A 20,469-nucleotide genomic window follows, 5' to 3' on the forward strand; every position below is an offset into this window, starting at 1 on the left:
AAATAATAGTAAATTGGCGAAGAAATTAGAAATATCCCGATCCCATGTATTTGGATAGGGGGAATCAGTCGCCTCTCTGACTTCAGCCCAGCCTTAAATGATTAAAAATAAAAAAAACCAATTTTAAAAGATTAAAAGAATAAAGCTTATTTTTAAAATGATCATTAGATAAAAAATCTGGGCATCATAGAATTTGATTGACAGTCAGTAAGATTATACATTTAAAGATTTAAATTTAAAAGATTGTAAAAATGCCTTTGACTGACATCTTATTGGGGACGGATGTCACGCTCCCGTTGTGCGACTACTTCATGTTGTCGGCAGTCATTTCGAAGCTGTTTCTGCGACACCTGTGGTCAATGTGATAAAATTATTATAGACACTAATATTTTCAAAAGTGAACTTTAGAGGCGCTTTTTATTGAACTCAACTCTTGTTTTCATCTCCGGTGGAATCACTCTCATCTCGATTCATGTTTTATTCAACTCACCTCCGGTGGAAACTAAGCCACAGAGAGAAGACTTCTGGATAGAGATGTGAATTTACCGGTAATAGAAAATTCGGTAATTACCACGTAAAATTACCGTTATCTGACGGTATTCTGACGTCAAAAAATTCTGAATGTAAAATTTACCGTCAAGCCGTCGGTCAGCGTAATTACCGTAAATTACCGGTCATTCGCATTTATATAGATGAATATGATGAGCTTTTTACCGAGGAAATGGCTTGCTTTCGAACTTGCTTGCCAATTTGCTTAAGTTAATTTTGCTTTTTGCACTTGTTAATTTAAAACTAATTAATTATTATAAGATGAAAAAAAAATTTTGTAATTTGTAATAAAAAAAATATTTTACATTTTTGACTGTTAGGACAGAAATAATAAATATATTGAAAATTATTATAAACGTTTATTTAGTTAAGTTTTTGGTACATTTTTTTTTATAAAATAGATAATCCTTCGTTATTACATATTATAAAGAATTTGACTTTTTTAACTTTTATGTAAATTATTTATGAAAAAATAAAACCATATAATCTATAGTTTCTATCAACTAGTAATATCACATAATAATTGACATATTTCATTAGGAAATAACAAGTCTAATACTGATTCAATTCCATCAACATCACTAATTAGTCTTGAGTAAATTCTTCTTCTAAAAATTCAACTTCTTCATGCTCAGCACAAATTTCACTTATTTCATCCTCTCCTTTATTACTTTCCTCATCTTCTTCCCATTCTTCTTCTGTATTTTTTAGTGAAGGATTAAGTAATTTTAAATTTCTTGCAATGTATGTTATTTTTCCAGCTCTATCGATACTTAACTTATTTCTTTTAGATGAATGAATCCATCCTTGTGTACTAAAGGAACGCTCGGTTGCAGCTGATGTTGCAGGTAAAGTCAATATAGCCACAGCTATTTTGCTCAACGAAGATTTTTGGCAAATACTTTGCCACCATTGACATGCTGAAGTGATTATACTTGCTCGCTTAACGTAGTCGTAACTCCACATACTTGATTCTGACACATAATCTGTTAAATCTTTTAATACCTTAACACTATTTAGATTTAATTTATCACCAAGATTTATAATTAATTGATGAGCTTCAACCATTTCTGACCTATTTAAATTTTTTCCTTTTAATTGAGGATCAAGTAAGTTAGCTGCATAATGTATGGGCCGTAGAGCCATAGTTTTACGATTTTCTAAACAAGTATATATGCTCAGCTTTTCTTCTTCCGAAAAAATATTTCCAATATTATTAAATGCATTATTAAAATGATTATATAAATCATAAAAACATTCAGGTACTTTATTTATTAAAGGGTTATCACCCTCTAAAATATTTATCCACTTTACAATCGGTTTCATCAATTGAAGAATTTGTTGAAGATTATTCCAAAATTCTTCATTTAGTACAAGAGCACGAGAAGCAGGTTTCCATAATGTAATAGCCTTTGAAGAAATTGCTAAAGCCTGAAGATTATGCTTATTAACACAAAGACTGTCAATCATAATTATAGTAGATCCAAATCTTGTCTTAGCTGGTAATTTTAAGGTAATAAATACTCTACGTTCATCTTGAGATTGAATTTCTTTGAAAATCGCTGACATTATTTGTACTTCTTTTATTCCTTTTACAATAGCTGTTGCACTTGTCACCAAAGTTTCAACAGTTGCTTGACTACCAATATCTTTCATGAGTAGGTTAAGAATGTGAGCAGCACAACCATAACAATACAATTTGTCGACATTATACTTTTGATCTATCAAAGTCCAAGCACTTTTCATTGCAGCACAATTATCTGTACAAATTCCGATAACTTTTTTAATTCCCAAAGCATCAATAACACTTCCTATTTTTTCAGAAATATATAAGGCAGTTTGTGATTCGGTTCCAGTTGGAAATGTTTTGAAAAAAACTGGCGCTGGGGTTGTTACAATAAAATTGATGATTCCTTCTTTGCGAATATTAGACCATGCGTCACATTGCACTCCAACAGTAGTAGCAGATTCAATTTTTTCATTAACCATATTTTGTGTTCTAACGAATACTGAATCTAAAAGATTATTTGATATTTGATTTCTTGATGGCAAATTAAATGAAGGCCGTAATGCGTTAAAAAATTTTAGCCAATATGGATTTTCTGTTATACATAATGGTGTACCAGATGCATAAATCGCTTCTGCAAGTAGTTCTTGTAGAGAATCTTCATCTTTTTTTGACATTTTATCACAAAAACTATCGATTGTATTTTTTTTATAGTTATTGCTACAAACACTTATATTATTTGGTAAATTTTCATTTGAAATCATTGAAGTACTTGCTCTATTGTCTGCTTCATTCAAATCTTCAATAGTAAATGAGTCGTCTGTGCTGTTTAGATGAGAATTATTTCGTTTACGAGGTTTACATGGTTTTAAAAGTTTCCGTAAGTCTTGAGGACAACTTCTACACTCTTTATAAAGATGTTTTCGCATGCGAGTAATGTTTTCTGCATACTTTTTCTTGCAATAGTTACATGAATACGATTTTAATTTTTGGTTAGGTTGCAGAGGTAATGCAGAGAAATGTTTATATATTGATTTGTTCTCCCCCATTGCACCAAGTTCTCAATGAAAATCCTTATCTACAAATTGAATTTTCTTATATTAAATATTATCAGTATTTTTAATAAACAAATAAAAATGAAAATATATACCTGATAGAACAAATAAACAGTTGTATGCCGTTGGGAATTCTAAACTGTGATTGGACATGTATTAACCAATCAGAGATCAGCATTTTTCTGACCGGTATGGTAAAACAGGCTTGGTCATTGACGCGTTTTTTACCGGTAATTTACGGTAAATTTACCCGTCAATTACCGATTCACATCTCTACTTCTGGAAGAGAGTTCCTCATGTGTTTTGGTACGCTTGCGCTGTAGCGAAAAACGTGGTAGAAGGAGTAAAAAATCAGTGGTGGGGAGCCCGGAAGCATTGAAGTAACTGAGGAACTCTTTTCTCAGTTCGACAATATTTCGGAATCGGTCCATTGTTCAGTTTATTTTAAGTTTTTTTTATATATAATATAAACTATATAATGGCTGTAGTGCGAGGTGTTGATATTTCAATCAATTTCTGGTTCGATATTTTTTACGAATATTTTTGGCATTTTTAATTGTGTAAGTTTTAATGTACATATTTTTCAGTTTTATTTGGTTTGTTTATATTATATTACTTTTATTAATCATTCTAGGACGCTAGAAAAAACAGAACCCTTTAACAGAAAAATACACGATGATGAATTATGGTTATATAAAAATCCGAAGACTGATTCTTACGTTCCGACGACTGTTTTATGGGTATTTATTCTTTATATGAATATAATTTCTATCATTATTTATTTATTAATTCTGTCAAATTTAAAAAATACAATTATGACTGTTTTTCAGCCATTAGTATTTATCACTCCCGCACTAGTCATTACTTGTACTTTTTTAATTTATAAGGATAAAGTTGATTTTGCTCAAGCTGTACTCGCAGTTACGTTAGCTCTTGGTTTAAATGGACTGATTACAAATGTTATAAAGATTATTGTAGGTAAGTGTTATTTACACATTTTATCATCATTATTATTGAAAATTACAAATGTTAATAGTAAAAATAACTCATTAAACTAACTGTTAATGAATTATTCATAAATTTTATTTATATTTATTATTAGGAAGACCACGACCAGATTTTTTTTGGAGATGTTTTCCTGATGGGTTAGCAAATGTAGAATTAAATTGTACAGGAAATCCGAATGAAATAAGGGATGGAAAAAAATCTTTTCCTAGTGGACACTCATCATGTATGTTATATTAGTACTGAAAAATAAATATAAAAATATCTATATCGATAATAAATTAATAAATTCTTGATATTTTTAGTTGCATTTGTAAGTTTTGGATTTACTGCATTATATTTAGCTGGAAAATTAAAAACGTTCAGTCTGTCTGGTAAAGGCAATTCTTGGACATTATGTTGTTTTTTACTACCCTTGATAGGAGCTCTGTGTATTGCAATAAGCCGTACTTGTGATTATCATCATCATTGGCAAGGTATATCGATAATATCAAATATTTAACAACGTTATTGATATTAATTTCGTTTTAAATCCATAAAATTATCAATAACGAAGTTTTTTTCTACAGATGTTGTTGCTGGATCTCTTATTGGATTTTTGATAACGTATATGTGTTATCGACATTATTATCCGTCACTTGATTCTCATGTATGTTATAAATCATATATTACCATAGTGAAGCATGGAGAGTTAAAAAGTATTCAGTCTTTACGAGAAGACCAAATAAAATGGATATAAAAGTTTTCTTTTTTTACATTTTTATCCTATTCTTTCTATTTATTTTTTTTATCATACATACCGTCACTTAGACGTAAATGAAATGCTAAAAAATAAAGTATCCAAAGGATGAATGATACTTAAACTTCGATTTTCGAAAAAAAATTATTTACGATTCACTAAGAACCCACAAAAATTAGAACAATAGCTACACAAATTGGAGACTAATATAAAGGTTCTCTAATAGTAGAAGATAAAAATTTTTTATTGTTACGTTTATTTGCTTTTGTATTTTTGCAAAGCAGTTTATTCGATTTTTAATTTTGTAGTAAATAAAACTATTATAGAGGATCATTAATCAATTTGATTAATTTTTCAAATGTCAGAATTAATAAATATATCAAATATTAAATTATAAAGTAGTACAACGTATTATACAGAAAAAGCTCACATTGAATGGTATTTAATGTCAATACACTTAAATTCTGCAATTAACGTTTATATTTCGTATGTCATGGTCGATTAAAGAATATCTCACTGTCATAATTGCACAGCCTTTGGAACTTGTTTATATTTGTATCTGTAAATTATCGTAGAACATAAATTTATTAAAGTTCGAAATCAGGCTATTGATATATCTTAATTTGTAGGCTGTTTCGTCATTTGAAATTTAATTATTTATTTCACATTTACACTAAAAGATAACTAGAATAACTGAAAAATTTATTTTTATAAAATGAATAATTAGCAGAGCATCATTATTATGTGGAAAATTTTAGTAATATATTAGCAATGAATTGCTAATTTATTCATTCAGAGAAATTTATATCAGAACAATCATACAATTCATTCACAATTCATATTTCATTTACAAAGAATAAGTACGCCAAACATTCCACATTATACAATTTTCGCGCTATAAATTAATTACATAAAAAATTTTTAATTTACTATAATACATTATCTTATTGTATAGTTATCTTGTACGTATAATATTTTATCCAATTTTTTGAAAAAATTGCCCATTATTCTTCTGCTGATTGGGAAATTTCTTTTGTCATTTAAACGTATAATAATAGAAAAAGTTGGTTTTTTAATTAAGAAATGACAAATTTCTCTAATTTCGCGATAGACAAAAAAATTTTTTCTCACATTCAGTTCATCTTTACATTCCATGTGCATTTTACATGATTCAATTCATTGTTGATCAATAAATATCCATTTAAATTCATTATCTTAATATTTTTTTATTCCATTTTTGTTGGGCACTAATGTTATTTATTCACAGATCCCAAGTGAATACATTAAGTATTCACTTATTTACCACAAATCTAAAAACAACATCATAACATCAATTTCATAACTCTTGAAAAAAGAGAGTATGAAAATTTCATACATAATTAATTACATTAATATTTGTTCGTTAATTACTTACATTCGTATCACAATAAATGATTAGATCAGTTTTCATACGTCACTCAAATGCTAAAATATTTAAAAATAAAAAAAAAAAATTTTTTAAATTTAAAGTTAACAGAATAAAAAGTGAATGTATCTAAAATATGTATTAAAGTTACATACGGGATGGAGATCTGGTATCAGCTTGATTAGTATTCGATGGTGGATTCGGTACAGTAGAACTACTAACAGCATTATTTTCAGATCCATTGCAATTAAGAAAATCCCAAATAAGTATGGTATCATCGTGGGACGAAGAAACTATTTGAAATTCATCAAATTGTAAACGGAAAACCCGTCCTGTATGTTCCTAGAGATTAAAAGAAATAAATTAGTTCAAAACATTGGATTTTACGAATTATTATATTATTTTTGTTTTTACCACTAATGTACGTAAACAAAGTGTACTGGCAAGTGCTCGAGGATCTAGAGCAGCAACTAAATCCCATACTTTAATTTTACTAAAATACAGTAAAAATCAGATTAAAAAACTGATCTAGAGTTAAAAGTCAATTGAAAGAAAAAAGATAGTTACCCATCATAGGCTCCGCTAACAATGTGTTTTCTATCAAATCTTATACATCTTACTAATTCTTCATGCCCTTCAAGAACACGCAAACACGCACCACACTCAACATCCCATAGTCTGATAGTATTGTCGCTACTACCACTAACCACTAAGCGATCTCTATATTGCAAACACGCAATTCCCCGTTTGTGGCCGTTTAACGTTCGTACAAATTCACAACTTGAAGTGTTCCATACTTTAATTGTCCTATCACCACTAGCTGACACTATGTATTTTTCGTCAAAATCCACTACGTTAACAGCTGCTCGATGGCCGACTAATACCCTACGTAAAGCAATTTCTGTTTGCGATGTCATATCCCAGACAGCTATTGAACGGTCCTACAAATAGAAAATTGTTATACTTTATCGTACTATACATTAATTCAACATGCAAATACGCCGTAAATATTATAAAGATATGATGAATAATAAAGAGAAATTAATGAAATATTTTAAGCATAAATAATCGAAATCTTTTTTTATTACCTTGGAACAAGTTACCATCATTCCATTATTGAATCTTAGATGCAATACAGCTTCACAGTGATGTATCAAAGTATTAACCATTTCTCCGGTATTAGCATCCCAAACTCGGACTGTACTATCGGAAGAGCCAGATATAATAGCTTTATCATCATATTGTAAACAAAGTACAGAACCCGTATGACCAGTTAAAACTTTTATACACTGTAATGTATTTCGATCCCAAATTTTAATAGTATTGTCTCTCAAACCAGAAACTATTTTTTGGTCATCGTACTGTAGGCAATAAACACCTTTGGAATTTTCACTTCGGCAATTAATCTTTTGTAATTTGTGTTTCCCCATTCGCCAATTGTTATCAATACTTTCAATATCTTTTACAATATTTGGAAATAGATTCCTATAAAATGCATGATCACGATAATTTTCACCTGGTCGTGGTTTAAATAAATGTTGAATCCTGTAATTTTTAAATCATATTTGAAGTTTAGTTTTCTATAGATAAAAAAAATTGTTTAAAATATTTTTGTAATAAAAACCATCCACGTCTTTCAGCTAATCCTCGCCAAACTGAATCTGTTCGTACTTTACGCTCAATTAGCTTTTTCCAAAGCATTCCTTCACTAATTACCCTATACCACTCTTTACATACAAGTTCCGCTGCATAAAGTGAATCAGCATCTAAGTAAGATAATATACTTTCTGCTACATGATCTAATCCTTTTTCTAAAAGAAAGAAAAAATAGATTTATAAAGCTGTATTCTCTGTTATTTGTCGAAAAATATATTTTAAATTAACTTACTAGGTAATAACGAAATAAAATCCCTTTGTAACATAGGCTTGAGGAAAGTATTGATATGACCATGTTGATAATGACACATACGTGCTAATAATTGTTCTACAAAATGAACTTGCTCTGGTTCACTCCATCTTTCAAAATATTTCATGCACATTTCCCGTTCTTGAGTATATTGGGTTGTAAGATTCATTGTTTGAGATAATGGCTCTTTTTTACGACTGGGATCATACAATATCGTCATTGAATACTGAAAAAAAAATAAAATTTATTAATTTTTTTTCTTCCTTTATCAAATAATAATTATTTTTATACATATTAATAGACAATTATTTCATTTGAATAAGACTCAAACATACTATTAGAACAACATTTCCCATATTTTAAAATCGTTATTTCAAAAATATCAACGCAAACTTCTAATTCCTGATGTTAATATTCGTCTCAATATATAGATTTTTATTTAGAATATATCATTACTGGTTCAAATCTTTATTATAATCATTATTAAAAGTTGAACATATTTAAAATTGTGAACTTATATAGAACACGATAAAATTATTTTTTTATTAAATAATACAACAAGCAAATAGGTTAGTATTACCTATAATATAAATTTTGTGGTTCTTGGCCTCACTTGTTCAAGCAAATTCTTTTATGTACTGTGGACAGTATAAATTACCCAGTTTTACGAGACTAAGTCACCAATTGGTCCAGTTTTTTTGTTGCATCATAATTAATTTTTGAAAAATTAAATAAATTTATAATAAGAAAAACAATGATACAGTGGAACAAAAAATAAGTTAAGATATTTAGTCTCACTTTTTAAGATATTTAATTTAATTTTTGAAAAAAAAAATATCAAAAAGTAATAACCAATAAACATTTTTTTTAACCTGAAAAACATTTAAACTTAAATCATGAAATTATTTATACTTAGTTATTCTTGACAAAAACATTGAGTTTTGTCATTGCATGTATAGGAGCAGGCGCGTATTGAAAGAATAAGTAAGCAAAAACATTGATTTTATGGTTATAACGGCATCTCTTTGTTTTTTATAAAACAATAAAAATTCGTAAAAAAAAATTTTTTTATCAAAGATTAACTTTACAATAAAGATCATTCAAATTAATGGTACATGTAAAAAATGTACTTTTCCTATAAATATTAAATTTATTTTGAATTATATTAAATTTTAAAGGAATTATAAACAAAAATAAAATACTTTTTAAAATTAAAAAAAAATCACTAATGAAATAGAATTTACAGTAAAGATGGATGAAAAAATTCAAATAATCGGTCAATACACTGTTAGAAAAGAGCAATATTCAATCAATTATCCGTATATTCAATTTCAGTTTGTTTATTACTCTTTACGAAAATTTTTTTTTTGATTCAGTAAATTATGTCGATGCTAAGGAAAATATCTCAGTAATTTAATACAATAAAGCTACTTAAATTTGAAAATAATTAGATAATAATTATTTTTACATATTATTAATATAACGTATCTGTATGTATATATATCTAATTTATTTAAATAGAAATAAATACATATGTAATTAGTAGTTTATTAGTCATATCAACATAAGATGATAGTATTGGAAAGGTAATAAAGTAGTGGGAGAAAATGGATTAGATGGAGAAAAGAGAAAGAGACTAGGAAAAAGGGGAGGGGGAAAGAGTGGAACTAAAAGTACTGCAACTAGATAAGATGTTTTTAAGGATATTGAAAAAAAATTAAGACCAGTTTAACGATTAAAAATTCAATTTACATGTTATAACTTTGATTTACCGGATTATTTGTATTCGTATCTTCGAGAATTTTATCTGTCTCCATGTTGATCATTTTTCAACACTTGGGGTCTTTGCACCCCTACCTTGAAGGCTTGTGCACCCTAAAATTGCTTCTAAATGTTTATAAGAATTTATTTGTGGATACTTTAAAACTATTCTTTTTTTCTTTTTAATAAACAGATGCACACAAAATTTAAAAAATTGCAAAAGCTTATTTAACTACTACACTCTCTCAAAACGATGAATGACGCTCGTTAGGCATCGCCATGCACAGGAAGTTAATGTAGAATTTCACCAACACAACGAATTATAAATGACCATGTTATGATTTGATACTCCGATAAATTTTATTACAATGTAAATGAAATATATATGTATATGTATATATATATGTATAAGTTTAAGTATGAACAATTAGTTTAAAAATGAACGGGAGCACTTTAAATGAAAGTAAAAATTCCTTTTTAATGGTCATAACGGTCATAAGCAGACGTAAATGACAAAGTACTAATCATGTCGAAGAGTATAGTTAAGTCGGTAATGAGTTTACAATGGTAACCAATGCTGCACAAGATGGCGCTCAACAACTTTGAATTTGGAAGTTTATCCTCGATGCTCGAAAACCATGATTCAGCACGTTGATGTAAATTTAACGCAGTTTGCCATATTTCAGCATAAATTGTTATATCAAAACACCAGACTTGAGACAACGAGACGACTCTTGAGGAATTATATTATACACATAATACATATGTCATATTATCATTACATTCAAATAAAAAAAAAGGAACAAAAAATAACTTCATCAATAGTCATCGTCCTACTAAATTTATTGAAGTTTATGATGATTTAAAATTTTGCTAATATATTTTTTCCAATCTTTGTCAATGAAAAAAAAACTTTTAAAAAGAACACTTTGTTGCTAAAAAATCCCAAATTGGAAAATTGCTATAGCTTGATTTATAAGTCAATTTATTTAACAAAAAATGTTAAAAACTATATGAAAAAGGAATTTAAAAAATCTCTTATAATATAAGAGCTTAGATTATCAGAAAGACAAAAATATGTTATAATACATTTTTGACATTTTTGCAAAAATTATACATCTCTTGGTATCGTAAAATCCCTATTTATTTTTGTTGGTACGGCTAGAGAAGAGAGACCATTGGTCTCTCTTCTCTGGTACGGCTTTATAACAAATGATAACAAAGTTTCGCTCTTTACCCCAAAGTGTAAAAATGCTAAATTTCTTTATTCAAAAATATGTACAGTACCGGACATGAAGAACATGGAGAATATAACATGTTATATTCTCCATGATGAAGAATATAGACTATATTTTTCATGGTTATACATCTGATTTTCCTATACCCTCCTATACAAAATTACACAGTATTTACATATGTCCGGTACTGTATACTGTACATACTCGATTGAATAATAAAATTTCTAACATCTGATACAATTTGCGTTTACCTCAATGAAAAATCAAGTTTTTGAAATTTGGCTACAATGTAAATTTCATTCATCCAGTAAAATTTTTTGCAATGTCCATAAGCAATTGTGATTGGACAATTAACTTCAGGCCACATTGTTAGTAAACATTAGATTCATCGAGGAACAACCGAGTCTGGCAGTCGCACAAATTTCTTCGTTTAAATATGACTGAATCTTATTTCAAGGATAATAATGTGATAGTTTAATAAAAGTTTAACCGATTTTTGTACTTAAAAACACTAATTTCTAATTATTTTCTAAATACGTTAGCGACATTTCATATATTTATAAAAAATTAAATGATTATCTAAATTTATTTGTAAATAAAATCCGTACTATAGATAATATTATCAATATTAGTCAATGAAAGTATTAATTTATTGAAGTGAAATTATATTGTTGAAATTCTTAAAATATTTAAAAATGTTTTTTATATGTTTAACGGTCGGCCTAGTTTTTTTGGCTTCTAAGCTTCGTGAGAATGTAATTCACAGTGTCAAAAATTTATGTCATAATGTTATTTCTCATAAATCCAACATTAGTGATGATAATAATAATAATTATCAAATTATTAATAAACAAGCACTCATTTCGTTAGATAAAATTATTTTGGCTGATTCTCCGGAAAAATGTGATTATGCCATTCAACAAATTTACTGGTATTTTCTTTCTTGTTTACCCATCTATTCAATAAAAGTTCTTATTTGTTGTTTACATTTGTTTTGATTTATTCCAGTGACTCAACTGATAATGTGTTGGGATTCGATTGCGAATGGGTGAACGAAAGTTCTGTTTCTTTGCTTCAATTAGCAACCAATAATGGACTTTGTGCTTTATTCCGTCTTGGAAAAATAGGATATGTTCCATTGAAGCTCAAGGTATATGTAAAATGTCCATGAAATATTTAAACAAATAAAATAAAATAAATTATTAATCATGTTTAGGAGTTATTGGCAAATAAATGCATTATAAAAGTAGGTGTAGGATCATTTGAAGATGGGAAAAGATTAACCAGTGATTATGGATGTACTGTCGTAGGGACAATTGATTTAAGATTATTAGCGAATCATTTAGAAATTTCTAGTCATCAAAATTTATCTGCTCTTTGTCTTCAATATCTTGGAATCGAATTGAATAAAACCTATGAAGTAACATGTAGCGACTGGAATGCTATTTCTCTGACTGATGAACAGATTGAATATGCAGCTTCAGATGCTATAGCTTCTGTTTTAATTTTCTATCAGGTATTTTATATAAATTAAATCAAACTATTAACGTTTGATTAAAATACTCTTCATTTGATTAGATGAAAAAAGTAGCAGATAAAAAACGCTCAACATGGAAAAAAATTGTAATATTTATTAAAAAAACATGGGCGAAAGGAACATATTGTGACTTACCTGAAGGAATATTAGATACAAGGTATTTTTTAAGTTATTTATGGTACACATTGTTTTTTTTTCATTTATACAATTTTTTATTTTTATTCTTTAGATATAGGAGTTCATCTCAAAGTTCAAATGGTAAATTACAATCTAACTCAAATCAATGCAGTGAAATGAAAAAGCAGAATGTAGAACTTTCTGAAAAATTGAATATATTCAAAAAACCTAGTATTCCAACACGAAAGGAGCCTCTATATCATAATTGTTATTTACAAGCACCAGATGGTGAAACATTATGTACTTGTGATCGTAAAAAAGCCGAATGGTACATCAATAAAAATTTAGGTACTAAAGTGAATGATGATCCACTTACTGTGAAACTGAATTTTGAACCATCTGGTCGCGCTTTTGGTGAGGTTGGACGATATTACACTCAAGTAAAAGTCAATCAATGTGTTGTGTGTGGTGCCTCGGATAAGTTTATTAAGAAAAACGTTATTCCCAGAGAGTACCGCAAATACTTCCCATGTAAGATACTTTTTATAGATTTTTTTCAATTTTTAATTATTAAATAACCTAAATAATTTTTTTGTAGTGGTTATGAAAGCACATCAATCACATGATGTCCTTCTTCTTTGCCCAACTTGCCATGAGAAAAGTAATAAAAATGATTTAGATATGAGGAGAAAATTAGCAGTTATGTGTGATGCACCATTATCAAAAGCAATTTTACAAACACGAAATGATCAATACAGAAAAAAAAAAGAATTAATATCAGCAGTGAAGGCTCTAAAATTTAGTTCTTCGATTCCACCTCAACGCAAGAGAGAATTAGAAATTCGCATTGCAGAATACACAAGTCAATCTAAAGCACCTTATGATTTAGCTGAATTAGTACAAAAACGAATTAATAATGAACCTGTTACATCGACGTCTCACCGACAAATGAGACCTCCACACGGGTTAAAGGTTTGAAATATAGTCTATGTTATATACGTAAAATTATAAAATAGTATATTTTTCAATTTAAATAAATTTATTGAATATTTTATTGAAATATATTCAAAATGTAAATGTTTTTTTTTAAATAGGTAGTTCAGTATTTTACTAATTCTGAAGGAGGACTTGTAACTTTAGAGAGAATGTGGCGAGAACATTTTTTGACTACAATGCAACCACAATATCTACCAAAACTTTGGTCTGTTCGACATAATCAGGAGAGATTAATGATTCGTCAAACACAAAATAGAATTGAACCGGAAGATGCTAAAGTAGCTGGTCTTTCAAGATGATAAAATTGAAAAAAATTTAATTTCAAATTAACTTATAAATCAAAATGATAATATAATATATAGAGATAACTTATAAGTATAAATTAAATATTTGTAATAATTTATTATATAAATACAATTTTCATTGTATGTACTCGTATAAGAGCGAGTACGTGATTTAATATATCCATAAAATTAACCTCAGTTACAAATTCTACTTTTAGACGAATAATTTAAAAAAAATAAATAAAATTTTCAACTTATTTTTTATTTCTTATCATTTAATTATTCAATAATGTTGAGTACTACTATTTACAAAATTCATGTTCATTAAATCCTAGAGTCACACAATGGTTACACATTTTTTTCTGTCGTCTGATCATTTGTAGATTGAAAATGTTTCAACTCTGCATCGATTCTTTCTTTCGCTCTAACAACTTTAGATTGGAGGTAAAAAGATCCACCTTTTGATCTATCATTGGCATCAAATAAGTATTTGTAATTTTTTTCAATGGCATCTTTTTGAGTAGGTTTTTCAACGTTTAAGATACGAAGAGCCTCTTCAAGTGATATTCCAGTTTTTGTTGTAGTTGTAGCACTTTGTGTACCTTTTACACCACCACCAGCACGTTTTGCTGCTTCTTGGCTAGCCGCTATTTCTTGGCGAAGTGCTCGGGCAAAAGCTTTACCAATTATTTGGGTCCCTAGGACAATTATTTGGGCTAAGTATTTGGCCATAACGATTCACTTAATGGATGTGTTGTTGGTAGTCGATTATTTATCTCATAAATTATTTTAAAATAATCCAGTGGTTTGAGTTGTAACTTTTTCAGGTTATATCATTTGAACATCGATTAAACTCGAAACATTTATTGGCTAATTATAGTTTGAATTTTAATCATTATTGTAATCATGAATTGTTGAATTCACGTCAGTATTAAAATATTCAACTGACGAATTGTAATTAACAAAAAACAAGAGAATAATCTTTTTTAACAGTAAAAATTTTTTTTGAAGGTCAACAATGAAAAAAAACATGTGTATATAAGCAATAAATTAGCGCCAGATTTCAATTTTTTAAATACATTTTGAAATAGAATATTGGTACATTTAATGGAAGATTTATATGATTAAATAGTTTAAATAGATTAAATAAACAATCATTTAATTTATATAGAAAATTCTGATATAATTGAATAAAAATTTTTATTATTTGTATTAATTATTTAAAGCCATCAACTGTATAACAAGAAAATTTTATTTTTATGTAATATTTTTGTCAATATGTTGTCGACCCTGACAATCTGTCTTTCTCATTCCAAAAACGGTCCGAAAGACTTTAAGGCTGGGCTGAAGTCAGAGAGGCGACTGATTCCCCCTATCCAAATACATGGGATCGGGATATTTCTAATTTCTTCGCCAATTTACTATTATTTCTATAAAATTAGGTACCAAATTACAGAGGAATTAATGCCGGACTGACGTAAACAACAATTTTTTGTATGTAGTGAATATTTTTATTAAAAAATTAGAAAGAATAATGAAAAAAATTATGAATTGGCCACATCATTCAGATGAAAAATCACGAATTATTCTATTTTTATACGTTTTTCGCCCAAAATTCGTGTTTGCGTCAGTCCTTGCCACCTGTCTGAATGTCAAAAAAATCAATTCATAGTATAAAATTGAATAATTTAGAAATAATTAGAAATCTTGTATTCCAGATGATATTCTCCGGAAAATTAGTTTGAAAAAATTCTGATAGGTGACAGCATTATGCTCGCAGATGACCTCAGTCATTCATATTGAAAAAATGCTCAATCCGTACACTGACAGAAAAAATGTGATAGCTAGAAAGTATACTAGCGGCAAACACAAAATATACTCAATTTGAGTATAATTATTTTTTGATGCAAGTACATTTTATATCAAAATGAAGTTTAAAGTGTACTGTACAATCATAATAACATTAACTTGATTTTAATTTTTCATCACTCAATCCTAATATAATATTAATTTATACCAAGAATAGCGATTACTGCATTTTTGTAAATATTTTGCTTATCTCAAGTAGGTAGATAATAGAAGAAGATTACAAAGTTTACTTCAGTTGATAATATAGTTTTCTTACACTGAGAATCTTCCTTACTTACCACAAGTGTATTTTATACGGAGATCCCGTATAAAGCGTACTTATGCTAAGTATAATGCTGTTTTACACTTTAAAACACCATGTTCTCACATTATGAATCCTTTTTTATTAATAAAAAAATACTTGTTACTTGATTCAAGTATATCAATTCTTCACTGCAAGTATATTATATACTTAAATTAAGTATACGAAGTACTCATGCTAAAATTTTTTTCTTATTAAATTTAAAAATTTCAAAATATAAATAATTATATTAATAATAAAAAAGTTACTGTTATACCCATTGGTATTGGTCAATTTAAATTAGTGACCATTACTAATGAAGTAATTTAATGATTAAATATTCAGTAATTAATAAATAGATGAAAAGTAATCTTATAATAATTACAACAATTACTGTTGTACTTTTAAATACGTGGAGCTGCTACACTTACCAAATATTTATACCTGTATAACTTTTAACAGGTGCAAAATAATAAAAAACTTTGCATGGATGAAATGTTCCATTTTTAATTCTGCACATTTTGAGCCCAAAATCGGGCTGATCGGTGCATTTGAACCAAAATGGGAATGATTTAAATAATTTATTGTTTATAAAAATAATGAAAAAATCAATGAAAAAAAAATTTTTCCCTAAAAATGAAATTCAATATCTCCTTTTTCTAAATAAATCGCCAAAAAGTAATATTTCTAACATTTAGTATTTTTTATTAATTTTCTTAGACGCGACTGAAGCTTTTGTCAATAGTGAAGCTTCAGTCGCGAATAACTTTTTATCTATCATAGATATGAAAAAAAGTGTTCAGTACTTTTTTTATTAAAATTCATTCTGAACAACTTTTATTTGAAACATTTTTTTATATCTATCATAGAAATCGAGAAATTTGCGAGGGGGGGCGGTTTTTCGCGATTTACTTCCCCCCTATGCGTGCCAAACAATTTTAACCTACACTATCGTATTCCTCGCGGAATTTCCAATCTAGTCATCTATAAATCACTACTTTGGCCGGAGCAAATCATATTTATCCCATTTCCCTCATTTGATTGGACTATACAATTATCCTAAGGACACAGAAATATGACATTTTGCGTTTGTTAATGTATTCATAGCCTCTCATCCTCAATGAGTCTAACCTCTTTGACCTTGACTCAAGCCACCCCACAAAATAAAGAAATTCATAAAAATTGATAAACGACTTAAAATGATTTTTTTTGTCATTGATTAAAGTGTGAGACTAAATAATTTGTGGCTTAGCGCTACGTTACGAAAAGAAATTCTTTCGATCGTATTATAACTAAAGCACGTGCAACATAGGCATCAAACGCCATAGTTGTAGACAGTATTTTGTTTTTGTAATTCGAACTAAATCACGGTTATTTTTGATCATTAATTATTGTACAATAAATAATTTATTCATCATAATTAAATACATAATATTAAATAATTTATTGCTGAGCGCTGAGTTTGGAGATGAACTTTTAACAGTAAAAGAGTCTGACTGCAGAAGCTCGAGATATTGAAATATGCAACAATAATTGTTGTAATTATAAGAAAATTATAATTACCTCTATGGATTTTTTATTGTTCAATTAATAATTTATCTATCATCATCAAAGATATGATATTAGATAGTTTATAGCTAATAGTCCAGTCAAACGAGGGAAATGAGATAATTTTGGTTTGCTGCGGCCAAATTAATGATTTATAGATGACTGGATCGGAAATTCCGCGAGGAATACGATAGTGTAGGTTAAAATTGTTTGGCACGCATAGGGGGGAAGTAAATCGCGAAAAACCGCCCCCCCTCGCAAATTTCTCGATTTCTATGATAGATATAAAAAAATGTTTCAAATAAAAGTTGTTCAGAATTGAATTTTAATAAAAAAAGTACTGAACACTTTTTTTCATATCTATGATAGATAAAAAGTTATTCGCGACTGAAGCTTCACTATTGACAAAAGCTTCAGTCGCGTCTAAGAAAATTAATAAAAAATACTAAATGTTAGAAATATTACTTTTTGGCGATTTATTTAGAAAAAGGAGATATTGAATTTCATTTTTAGGGAAAAATTTTTTTTTCATTGATTTTTTCATTATTTTTATAAACAATAAATTATTTAAATCATTCCCATTTTGGTTCAAATGCACCGATCAGCCCGATTTTGGGCTCAAAATGTGCAGAATTAAAAATGGAACATTCATCCATGCAAAGTTTTTTATTATTTTGCACCTGTTAAAAGTTATACAGGTATAAATATTTGGTAAGTGTAGCAGCTCCACGTATTTAAAAGTACAACAGTAATTGTTGTAATTATTATAAGATTACTTTTCATCTATTATTAATTACTGAATATTTAATCATTAAATTACTTCATTAGTAATGGTCACTAATTTAAATTGACCAATACCAATGGGTATAACAGTAACTTTTTTATTATTAATATAATTATTTATATTTTGAAATTTTTAAATTTAATAAGAAAAAAATTTTAGCATGAGTACTTCGTATACTTAATTTAAGTATATATATACTTGCAGTGAAGAATTGATATACTTGAATCAAGTAACAAGTATTTTTTATTAATAAAAAAGGATTCATAATGTGAGAACATGGTGTTTAAAGTGTAAAACAGCATTATACTTAGCATAAGTACGCTTTATACGGGATCTCCGTATAAAATACACTTGTGGTAAGTAAGGAAGATTCTCAGTGTAAGAAAACTATATTATCAACTGAAGTAAACTTTGTAATCTTCTTCTATTATCTACCTACTTGAGATAAACAAAATACATTGGCTCACATTATACTGATTCCAAGTAGAAAGACTACTTAAATACAAGTACTCTATTTCATAAAACTTGTATACTTTTTACTTCTTCAAACCGCTTGTAGTCTACTCAGGAGTGGTATATTCTGTATTTAGACTAAGTTTTTTTTTTATTCATTTTAAAACGAAGTTTTACTGATTCCAGGTACTTTCTTTACCTGCCTTCCGAAACTTTTTTACCTATCACTTTTATACTGGGGACAAGTAAATTGTATAATTCGCCACCGGAAAAAATTTCTGTCAGTGCAGAACTGATGGTTGCCCTGCATTTTGGCGAGTAATTTGTGTATGTGTGTACGGGTAATATATGTATGTGATGTAAACATAGTGTATTACTTTACAATGCCCTACACTTTGATGACTATTGCAGTTAGAATAAATGAAAATGATGATACTCATTTAACATTAATTAATATAATACCTGAAAATAACTTCAACAAATATTCATCCATTATCATCATTTTTATTAGGTATAAATGTTAATAAAGAAGCTCAATTCCAAGTCGGCGTATCCAAGCATGTAGTATAAAAACAAATACACATAAATTCAATATCGAGATTATGCTGGCTGCAGGCTTAGGAACAGAGAGTGGGGGTAGAGCTTGCCGGGAAAGTGCCGAAACTCGCCACAGATTGTTTAAACTACTTTTTATTGTTAATAAGTTGTTAAAAAAGGCTATTATCAATGTATTTGTACAAAAAAAGGTTAATGGCCCTGTTCAAATATTTTCTTATTTGTCATCGATTAATTGAAAAATAATTTCACATAAAAATTGAAATTTAAAACTCATTTTTAGCATGATAAAATTGCAATTACATGCAATTTAAATAAAAAAACAATTTTGCCGCAATTGGAATCGAACACCGTTCGGTAAAATAAATGTCAAATCTTCTGACTACAGAGCCAGCATATTTTCATTTGCTTTGTTTACGTTTAGATATCATAAGCTTCAGGCTTGGTAACAGAGGGTGGGGGATGTACTTGCTCGTCAACTGTTCGAACTCGCAGTCTTCTCTGAAAAATAAGACGGAGATAGATAGATATATTCTGTACTCTGTCTTGCTCGGAACAGATTATTCTAAAATTTGTAAATTTCTTGGTGCCCTAAGGCTCCCTTTTTGTAGTGCATCCCTGAAAATTATCATTTTTCGAACGATTTCATTGTTACCTACTCAATTTCAATTGATGTCAAGCTTCAGTCTTTTGCCGCACAACCCGAGGGCGTAAAGTCAACTCCGGGAAACTTTCTGACTTCAGCCCAGCCTTAAAGATATGAGAGAGAAAGCCTCTGCAAAGAATACAGGGTCTGTATTCTTTGGCCTCTGTTGTTGGGAAGGAAATATAGGAAATGCTCAATCCTTATATATATATATATATATATATATATTTAGTTT

General features: G+C 28.4%; 5 protein-coding genes across 9 annotated transcripts; 2 read left to right on the top strand and 3 right to left on the bottom strand.

Moving 5' to 3' along the window:
- Positions 1-1,066: 1,066 nt before the first annotated feature.
- On the bottom strand, positions 1,067-3,350 carry LOC118064620 (uncharacterized). Of its 3 annotated transcripts, XR_004690065.1 has the most exons (4): positions 3,207-3,350; positions 1,764-3,134; positions 1,625-1,723; positions 1,067-1,544 (listed from the first exon to the last, which is right to left on the bottom strand). XR_004690065.1 is itself a non-coding variant. In XM_035079329.1 (3 exons), exons 2-3 carry the CDS (start codon positions 3,103-3,105, stop codon positions 1,493-1,495), a joined length of 1,533 nt encoding a protein of 510 aa, XP_034935220.1. In that variant the 5' UTR covers positions 3,106-3,134; positions 3,207-3,350; the 3' UTR covers positions 1,067-1,492. The 3 variants fall into 3 exon arrangements, 2 of the variants coding, with proteins under 2 accessions (XP_034935220.1, XP_034935221.1); XM_035079329.1 differs by having other exon boundaries at positions 1,625-3,134; XM_035079330.1 differs by lacking the exon at positions 1,067-1,544 and having other exon boundaries at positions 1,585-1,723.
- A 150-nt stretch (positions 3,351-3,500) lies between these two features.
- Positions 3,501-4,871, top strand: LOC118064615 (phospholipid phosphatase 5-like). The gene is given in 7 exon segments (XM_035079323.1): positions 3,501-3,638; positions 3,641-3,671; positions 3,746-3,851; positions 3,942-4,089; positions 4,214-4,342; positions 4,422-4,592; positions 4,686-4,871. Coding segments are annotated over 7 exon segments (804 nt in total). The 5' UTR covers positions 3,501-3,589; the 3' UTR covers positions 4,856-4,871.
- Positions 4,872-5,549: 678 nt separating this feature from the next.
- Positions 5,550-10,455, bottom strand: LOC118064617 (beta-TrCP-like). 3 transcript variants are annotated; one of them, XM_035079327.1, is made up of 10 exons: positions 9,939-10,455; positions 8,747-8,804; positions 8,149-8,392; positions 7,885-8,071; positions 7,349-7,805; positions 6,828-7,201; positions 6,675-6,753; positions 6,416-6,602; positions 6,270-6,319; positions 5,550-6,165 (listed from the first exon to the last, which is right to left on the bottom strand). In XM_035079327.1, exons 3-9 carry the CDS (start codon positions 8,384-8,386, stop codon positions 6,309-6,311), a joined length of 1,533 nt encoding a protein of 510 aa, XP_034935218.1. In that variant the 5' UTR covers positions 8,387-8,392; positions 8,747-8,804; positions 9,939-10,455; the 3' UTR covers positions 5,550-6,165; positions 6,270-6,308. The 3 variants fall into 3 exon arrangements, with proteins under 3 accessions (XP_034935218.1, XP_034935217.1, XP_034935216.1); XM_035079326.1 differs by having other exon boundaries at positions 8,747-8,838; positions 9,939-10,454; XM_035079325.1 differs by lacking the exon at positions 8,747-8,804.
- A 1,159-nt stretch (positions 10,456-11,614) lies between these two features.
- LOC118064616 (exonuclease 3'-5' domain-containing protein 2-like) lies at positions 11,615-14,197 on the top strand. The gene is made up of 7 exons (XM_035079324.1): positions 11,615-12,096; positions 12,174-12,315; positions 12,382-12,681; positions 12,744-12,859; positions 12,932-13,350; positions 13,418-13,791; positions 13,914-14,197. The coding sequence occupies exons 1-7, from the start codon at positions 11,861-11,863 to the stop codon at positions 14,112-14,114; spliced, it is 1,788 nt and encodes a 595-aa protein (XP_034935215.1). The 5' UTR covers positions 11,615-11,860; the 3' UTR covers positions 14,115-14,197.
- A 143-nt stretch (positions 14,198-14,340) lies between these two features.
- On the bottom strand, positions 14,341-15,123 carry LOC118064619 (mitochondrial import inner membrane translocase subunit Tim16-like). The gene has a single exon (XM_035079328.1). The coding sequence runs from the start codon at positions 14,829-14,831 to the stop codon at positions 14,448-14,450; it is 384 nt and encodes a 127-aa protein (XP_034935219.1). The 5' UTR covers positions 14,832-15,123; the 3' UTR covers positions 14,341-14,447.
- Between the last annotated feature and the right edge of the window lie 5,346 nt (positions 15,124-20,469).

The sequence above is a fragment of the Chelonus insularis genome, unplaced genomic scaffold, assembly GCF_013357705.1.
Source record: "Chelonus insularis isolate UGA/USDA-ARS -01 unplaced genomic scaffold, ASM1335770v1 contig_246_pilon, whole genome shotgun sequence".
In the NCBI taxonomy this organism is placed as follows: Eukaryota; Metazoa; Arthropoda; class Insecta; order Hymenoptera; family Braconidae; genus Chelonus; species Chelonus insularis.

Excerpts from the sequence above, each read along its gene's own strand:
- LOC118064617 (XM_035079325.1), bottom strand. The coding sequence starts at position 9,992 with ATGATCAACATGGAGACAGATAAAATTCTCGAAGATACGAATACAAAT. Across the intron at positions 8,072-8,148 it reads TTTTATTTCGTTATTACCTA|AAAAAGGATTAGATCATGTA; the intron begins GTAAGTTAATTT and ends TCTTTCTTTTAG. Across the intron at positions 7,806-7,884 it reads TTAGCTGAAAGACGTGGATG|GATTCAACATTTATTTAAAC; the intron begins GTTTTTATTACA and ends TAAAAATTACAG.
- LOC118064616 (XM_035079324.1), top strand. The coding sequence starts at position 11,861 with ATGTTTTTTATATGTTTAACGGTCGGCCTAGTTTTTTTGGCTTCTAAG. Across the intron at positions 12,860-12,931 it reads GAAGGAATATTAGATACAAG|ATATAGGAGTTCATCTCAAA; the intron begins GTATTTTTTAAG and ends TTTATTCTTTAG. Across the intron at positions 13,351-13,417 it reads GTACCGCAAATACTTCCCAT|TGGTTATGAAAGCACATCAA; the intron begins GTAAGATACTTT and ends ATTTTTTTGTAG.
- LOC118064619 (XM_035079328.1), bottom strand. The coding sequence starts at position 14,831 with ATGGCCAAATACTTAGCCCAAATAATTGTCCTAGGGACCCAAATAATT.
- LOC118064620 (XM_035079329.1), bottom strand. The coding sequence starts at position 3,105 with ATGGGGGAGAACAAATCAATATATAAACATTTCTCTGCATTACCTCTG. Across the intron at positions 1,545-1,624 it reads AAAGGAAAAAATTTAAATAG|ATTTAACAGATTATGTGTCA; the intron begins GTCAGAAATGGT and ends AGGTATTAAAAG.